The 8660-nt window shown below is 32.5% G+C and overlaps 1 protein-coding gene across 1 annotated transcript; it reads right to left on the reverse strand.

Moving 5' to 3' along the window:
- Positions 1-464: 464 nt before the first annotated feature.
- Positions 465-2665, reverse strand: LOC128557231 (NF-kappa-B inhibitor cactus-like). Its single transcript, XM_053544397.1, has one exon. It carries the CDS (start codon positions 2625-2627, stop codon positions 1737-1739), a length of 891 nt encoding a protein of 296 aa, XP_053400372.1. The 5' UTR covers positions 2628-2665; the 3' UTR covers positions 465-1736.
- Positions 2666-8660: the final 5995 nt, after the last annotated feature.

Here is an 8660-nt window from a genome sequence, read left to right on the forward strand (position 1 = left end):
TGTTTGTCTTGTTTTATCAATATCTTTTGCATTCATGATTTTTGCTAATGTAGAATGCATTATTTTTGCATGCGTATTTGTTTGTATTGTTTTGAAGTTTATTCTGCAAAGCACTTTTGAACGTGTACATGTGCATAAAAAGGATGCTGTATAATTGTGGTATAATAAATGAATAAATTATTCAGACATCATTTGTAATTAATCGTTTAATTTGAATGATAATTTTATCGGATTTGATGATCCTCGAAAGAATGAGTGCTTATTTCTCGATTTTTTTGTATTGAATCACATTTCGTTTGTTTGATAAAGTAAAGATGAAAATGTATCGAGAGTCAATATAACGTTAACGCTACAACAGTCAGTAATGCGGTGTCATAAGTAATAACATCACATATAAGACGGTGCATACCTTTCTTGACAGAAAGATGAGAGATCACGGTCTAATAACAAACAGCTAAAAGGTCTCAAGATTTCACTTATATTTACTCAAATTTTTATTAACATAAAACATTTTAATAAAACTATTCATACTACAGTACAAAGTAACTATTAGTATATTCTACGTATATATTTAAACATGTACTCAACTTTAAATGAAAATGGACAAAAATACTTCAGACACCTTTTTCTTCCGCCAAATCGTCATGAAGTTACAACGCACTGCTCAGTTCATAAACTCGTTACGTCTCGAATGATATGATTGTTTTCTAGTTACTGAGTTACCCGAATGTGCAGTAGTCATGAGTATGTGAATACAAATGAAAATATACAGACATAGAACTCGAAGAACGTGCAAACAGGAATTCGATCGGCTAAACAAATCTAATTTAAGTCCTTGTACCCTGCAACATAGACCTAATTATTTTACCGGCAAAAGTTTACTCCCTTAAAATTGTTACAAAATATGATTTTGATAACTTTAGAATTATAATATATGAAGAAGTTCTCTAAATTTTAGTTCCAAATGTTATGCTAGTTACATTTCAAGTTCAAACATTTCGTATACAGATAGATATATATCATACTTAATCTTAAATTAATCAGCGAAATAAGGCAAAAACATTCAGTGTTAATATAAATTACGGCAAATATTACCAGACAAAAATGAATGTCAAGTCCATCAACACGAATATTTTTTGAATCAATCTTTAATGGTTCAGGTAATCAATTTGGCAATAACCTACTAAAATTATTTACTTTGAACTTAAGGATGTGCAAATATGCCTTTCATGTTATCTACAATGTACCACCGCTTTTTTCATTCTTATTCTAATGCTTAGAGGTAAACTGTATACGTATATAAAACTTGCATATTTATCAAACGAATGATTTCTTATATATATCATTTCCAAAGAGAAAATGTATACATTATTCTAACATGGCTCGATTTGATTTCCAGTTAAACAAAGAAGAAAGTCAAGCTCTTTATATTCTGCGATAAACAACGGAAGACGCGCGGACCGGTAAGAGAGCATTGTGATGTCAATTGTGACGTCAAATTACCACATGACGCCCGATACATTACTCCTTGGGTAAATGAAGTCCAGCATAATATTTGTTAATGAGCATGTCAGAATGAAAACAATCAAGGCCTTCTTGTGATTAATCATCTAATTTACCAAGGTTCATCGTTCAGATGCTTCAGTATTTTACAATTTTCAATTACTACGCATCTGAACTTTGAGCCGTGGTAAATTAGACGATAAACAACTCGGCGGCCTTGATTATTTGTTAAATTAATCTGAAATATATTCCACATCTGATAGCATTTCCTCTGCACCAGCTAACCTTAGTAAGTACACTATCTGATCATTACATCTATAATTAGCAATCTGTAATGCTGTATGACCTGAATACGTTTTAGCATTGACATTTACTCTCGGCTTGGATAACAGATATTTCATCAAGACAGCATCACCATATTCTGCCAATATATGCAAACATATTTTCCCGGATTTCATATCAAAAGAATTTATGTCGGCATCTTTGTCAATAAGTAAGTCGATCATATCTCTATCCCTATTTATAGTTGCTAGAAGAAAACAAGTTAAACCATCAACATTTCTTATCTCTAGATTCTGAGGTATCGGTTGATATGGAATTTCATACGTGTTCAGTTTAGTCTCAGAATATGTTACTGGAGTAAGCAATGTTTCGGCAATATCTCGGAAACCTTTCAGACAAGCGATATGCAAAGCGGTATTTCCTCTCCAATCTTGTTTGTGCACGTCTATTCCTGCAACAACAAGTCTTCTTACTAGTTCACTGTTGTTTGCCAGGGTCGCTAGATGTAGTGATGTCTGAAACATTCTGTTTTGCCTCGATAACCATCTGTAATCCGGAATTAAATCTATCAACATCATGGCTATATTAACTTTTCCGAGAATAATGGCTACCATTAATATGTTATCGCCGTCCCTATCCGGTTTTATTATCTGGAAATACCAGGTGTTAGAAATTCTGTCTTTTGTCTCATGTCTATGTGGTTCATTTGCTGACAAATTACATTTCCCATTTCTGTCTCCTATATAATAAGCACTATCTAACTCGAAATCCAGATATAATTCATCTAACGTATCACATAAACTCTCCGATGAGTTATTCGTTTTAATTGTCATAACAGTCATTTAGTATATTCGCAAAATGTTGAAAAGAAATAATTACGTATGATCTATAAATAACAACACGTTGAATGGATTCAAAAATAGTAACATGTAGGGTTTCCAAGTATGCTAAATATACTTTATTGGTCTTTATCGATAAAATAGGTTAGTTATCTTTATCTGTTGTGATAAGTGAACAAACAAATAATATGGCCCCGATTTCACAAAAAATACTAAATTAAGTTTGTTAATTGATTTAAGTACGTTATTTTGCTTAAGGTTTTACTTTTTTATACAAATTGGCAGAGATTTTTGCTTTAACAATATATTTATATTCTGTACATTATACTGTTTATCAGTCATGTTTATCTAATTGAATACATATGGTATTGTTAGGCTATTTATAGAACAGAAAAATGATAACTACATACTATAGTCTCATCAAACAATTTGGTTTCGGTGAAGCCTATATATATTCTTATAATATTTTTTTTTCATTTTCTGGTATCGGACGCTATCTAATAGGAAGAATGTTAATTAATATCTCTCACTTTGTGTGTATGTAACGTGGTAATTTCTTACAATGAAAGCATAGCAGTGTGTGACCAGGAAAAGATTCAAACGTTGTGAAGCTTAGATTAATATCTTGGCATGTATACAGTTTAAAACTTTTCAAACTGATCATTTTATAAAATTATCAACCGGCACGAATTTCCTCAATGGCCATTTAATAGATCCCTTACTACTTAAGGTTCAATATGAAAATGCATGATTATGTTTATTAGTATTTCATTTTTGTTGTGTATTAAGAACAAAAACGTTTTTACATTGTAGTGGATAAATGTTTTAAGAAGAAATTGCGGTACATTGATTTGTTTTATAAACGCATCACGTAAATATTTATACACAGTCATGATATGTTACAAAGAAAGTCAGGTTGGTTCGGTGAAAGTGACAATATTGGTCTCGTAAATTGAGTAATTGAGTTTTCAATAAGTATATTTAAGAAATGATCGAGAATACCTTGCAGAAAAAACAAAACAAAACAATAAAAGAAACGGAAGAGTATGACCCCCATTTTAGCAAAAAGAATAATCTAATTTCCACGTAACTTTTAGTCCAGCGTTATTTGATCAAACTTTCAAGCAAAGTACAAATGTAATACAGGTTTTGTTTTAACTGTTGCTTAAGGTATATGTTCAACGTAACATAAACATACTTAAAATATTTAGGAAAGAATAAAGCACAAGATTTGTAATGTTTCCAAAATAGATTACTCAATCAAAATTTACAATTAGTAAAACAAAATTAAGCATGGGTAAATATTTTATAAAGAGTCATAGTAAAAGAAAAAAGTTAAGGGTAGATTTCCTGGACGCACAGAGAACCCAAAGCACAGCCATATAGAGCCATGCATGGCTAAGTAGGCCCACAACAAAAAGAGGCTGTAAGGGAATTTTTTTGTAGTCTTGTTGCTTCAAACATCCAGCCACAAGTACATTTAAATTATTTTGCAAAATACAGAAAAGGAGGTGGGGGTGGTAAGAGGTGGAGAACAGGGTCGTGTGGCGCAGGAAAATGGAGCAAGGATGAATATTCAACTAGAAAAGCCACGTTCATAAAATGAAGTCTAAAGCATTAAAACAATTATACCGGCATTGAAAGAGATTGCTAATCAGAAAATTGAAAATTTGTATAATTGAATAGTTCAGAACAAAATATATTTCTCAAATTACTCCCTTTGACAAGATCGTTGATTCATTTGAATGATGTCCATTTAAGCGCTCACTAATATCTTGCAGATAATATATATACATGCAATTTCAAAGGCTTATCCCCTTATATCATTTTTGATCAATGAATAGATTTTTAAGATTGAACAGATTTTCAAAGCCGATACACGCCTGGTAAACTAAAGAGCTACCTCTTTATGTGGTATAAGCAACTTCCGAGTTGTCGCGATAAAAGAACAACAATAAAGGCGTGTGTCATCATATATTTTGCATTTTTACAGTGTATCGAATATCAAAACTCGGGGAATGGTATGCGATGTAGATATGATACGATGGTAAAATTCAACAACAACACGTGAATATTCATCTTTTATCAACGTTTCGGCGTTTACGCCTTCATCAGGATAAATACATAATAAAACAACGGACGTGACGTCATGAAGTAAACGTTACGTTGAATGGCGGAAACAACATATACTGTTTTCTTTAAAATGTTACATAAATTAATGTGAATAACAGATAGCAAGTTTAGTACATTACGGATCTAAGAATACAGGATTTCCTATAGTAGTATATATAAAAAAAACATAAATAGGAAAAAACGCAATAGTAGTAAACAAACACATATACATGTAAAATTCATTATACATTAAACAATGTTTTTGAATTAAGTCTATCAGGATTGAGTGTTTTTAACTTATGAATCCAGAATGTTTCCTTGCATAACCGGTTAATTTGATTATTTACCACATCAATAGGCATAAATGTGAAGTCGTCAATACTATGGTCATCTTGATTAAAATGACCAACAACCAATGTGGAATATGCAGGATCTGTAAAATTAGATATGTCAAATTTATGGCTATTCATACGCCGTGAAACCGGTTGCATAGTCTGCCCAACATATTGCATATTGCATCTTTTACACGTTATTAAGTATACAACATCTTTAGATTGACAGTTTGTATCATATCGTAAAGAAAATGTTTCTCCTGTAACTGTACTGCTAAATGATTTTTTTATGTAGATAAGATCAAACTTTACAGACAACTTTAAGTTTGCTAATTCATTCTTAATTTGTGGTCGTGTTGATGTTTACCAACAAGCTGATTTTGTAGTAAATTTGGCCATTGCGTCATGAAAGCACTTTAATTGTCAAATATTTACAATTTAACTAATATTTAGAAGTAAACCGAGTAGGCGTGAGATAGCTGTAAAATAAACAATGCATTTGGAAATAAAATATGTACCAAAAATGGTTCGGGAGTACAATAATTCACTTTTTATTGTGAGAGATAGCTTTGTCGTGAAGGAGATAGTCATGTCACTAAGGAGACAGCTCTGTGTTGCATGAACAGAGCTCTGTATAAATAATCTAAAAGTTCCAATATTTACTTTGGGTTGTCCTCATTTGAAATAATATAAAGTTACTGGTCCATTTGATATATATGTACATATGTATGATTTTTCCAAATATTGTATTGATAAAGGTTTTTCATGAGGTTATAATTATAGGTTATTAGCTTTGTATGGGGAAATACTTCAGTGGAAATATTGCGCGACTTTAGGAGAGCAATATTCTTCCGCTGAAGAACGAGTGCATATTTCCAGATGCAAAGATGATAACCTTTTTATTACATACGCATCTACACGCATAAATATTATGTAAATATCATAAATATGTTCAACAGCCTGAATAGGATTGACAATACTGAACTAAATAGGAAAAATAGTGCAACAACACACACTGAATTACGTCACGCACCCGATATGAATTTCAGGTGTCAGTGTATAGGAAAATATTGACGTTTCCGGTACCAGTGTAACTTAACAGGGAATAGAATCGAGTATGTAATAATTTTTCATTGTGAATAGTTGTACATTCTGTTTATTTTTTGCTCAGGTGAGTTACTGTGATCAGTCCATGTCCGTCGTCGGTCGTCTGTCTGTCTCGCTGTCAACATTTAGCTTGTGTATGCCTTTTTGTTTCCATTATGTGCGTAATAGATTCACCTGGAGGGGATACTTTTATTTACACTGTCACGTGTCTGTGGAACATGGTAGGGGTAAGAGTGAGGTTGGGTGCGCACCATAAACCGGTTTAAGCTCCCCGTGGTGTTTTTGCCATTGACCGTTTCAAGGCGGTGCCCCACTGTGTTCCTTTGTTTGTCCTAATGTGTTGGCTTTGTGTGTGTGCGCGTGTATGCGTGTGTGTGTGTGTGTGTGTGTGTGTGTGTGTGTGTTGCGTGTTTGTGGTGCACGCATCTGCGTGCTGTGGGTATCGTTTTGGGAAGTACTGGCATTCCCTGTTTGATATTTGTCTTTGTTTTCTTTGGCCTGCATACAGTTACAATGAAACCATTCAATAAGAAATTTGCTTTCGTCTTGTGAAACTTTACTAGTTCGTCAAACTTAGTGGAGTGGAAAGGCAGTGTGTTATCGTCTGTATAGTTGTATAAAGTTCCTCTCTGAATAAAATAGAAAATGTCGTTTATGAATACATTAATCAAAAAGGCTCTGAAAGAGCCTCGAGGAACTCCCTTTTGTAAATCAGCCTAAGTACTTACAATTTAACCTATTTTAATTTGTTGCTTTCTGTTTGAAAATAAGATTTAAACAATTGCACAGATTGGTCAAAAACCCCATAACAGGACAACTTATGTAGCAAAATATCATGAGAAAGGCAGTCAAATTATTTAGATAAATCCATAAGAATGGCTGCTACAAATTCATTTCGGTCCAGAGCAAATTTCCAGTCTTCCAGCAAACTAATTACATGTAATGTAGTTTGACATCCATGAATATTTTTAAAAGCACATAAAAAATTATCAAAAATATTTTCAAAATAAGAAGACATTTGATCACTAAGTACTTTTTCAAAATTTGGATGGCATGGGAAGTATGCTTACTGGCCTGTAATTAGACTTTTCCAAGGGGTACTTTTCTTAAATATAGGATTGACTTGGGCCTTTTTCAGCTGATAGGGAAAGACACCTGTTTCTATAGATTTGTTAACTAACACAGTGATAGGCTGAACAACAGCATCTTTTCCAGTTTTTATCAGTTTCACATATTTTTCCAACGCCAGTGGCCTTTTAAAAAAAATCAAACCTATTTATAATTCTGCTAATCATGTTTTCATCTGTGGGTTGGAAATTAAATTCAGGGTTAGAAATTTTGTTCATTTTATCCTCAGTTTTAGACGGGCTAGGATGATCATTACAATCAAAAATATAATCCTTTCCAATATCCTTAGCAACAGTTGTGTTGTAAAAATCATTGAAAAACTCAGCAACTTCACTATTTTCAGTTACTATTTTATCTTTCTTATTTAAAGTAATTTTACTATGGTTATTATTTCTTTTTCAAGATAAATATGACTTAATAGTTTCCCCAAAATAACACATCTCTCTTGGAAATATTTAAGGATTTTCTTCTTAAGATTTGTAACAAGATTTCTTGAGATTCTTTATTTCTCCCAGGTTTTAGATGTTTTATTCTTCAAGTATTTGTGATACAGCATTTTTCTGATAAATAGTCTGTGCTTCCGAGAAATCTACCCTTACTCATTATTTTTTACAGGAACATGCTTGCCAATAACTGATACTACTTCATTCTCAAAAGCACTATACACAGTATATATATTTTCTGATTCTACAATTTTAATATTTGTCAGGTCTGATACAAATAGAATTACATTTTACTTTCTAAAACTTCTGTAATTAAACATGGGTTTTTCAGATTTGGGCACTTTGTTGTTTATAACAGTACTAATAAAGTTATGACAGTCACTAACACAGTTGAGAAATTTAGGGTTTTCTTGCACAAATGCTTTTTATTTGTTAATATCACTACTGACGGTTGCATATTCCGTCGTTATTCATGCTTCGGGGTCTGTAGATACACGATATTAATAAATATTACCTCAAAAGTCATAGATTCAAGATCTTCTGCTTCTAAATCCTTCCTTCTTCTAGCAGGGATGTCAGACCTGATGAAGCATGCAGTAACTCCTCCGTGACAGTTCCTGTCTCTGCGCTCAAGCTTGTACCCCGGAACAACAAACAAACTGTCCAAGAAAGATGCATCTAATTTAGTCTCTGAAAAATATAACATATCCACTACTTTGTCAGACAATATTTCATATATTTCTGAAAATTTGTAACGTAAGCTGTTTATGTTAAGATGCAAAACAATAAATTTCAAGGAATGTTTTTTCCGAAGTTCACGCAGTTCATCAAAAGGTGACCTGATTTTATTATCACTATCACAACTATAGTCTAAAATATCTGGCTCGTGATCTTCTTCATCTGGTTCGAAATAA

The sequence above is a fragment of the Mercenaria mercenaria genome, chromosome 5 (genome assembly GCF_021730395.1).
Source record: "Mercenaria mercenaria strain notata chromosome 5, MADL_Memer_1, whole genome shotgun sequence".
Lineage (NCBI taxonomy): Eukaryota > Metazoa > Mollusca > Bivalvia > Venerida > Veneridae > Mercenaria > Mercenaria mercenaria.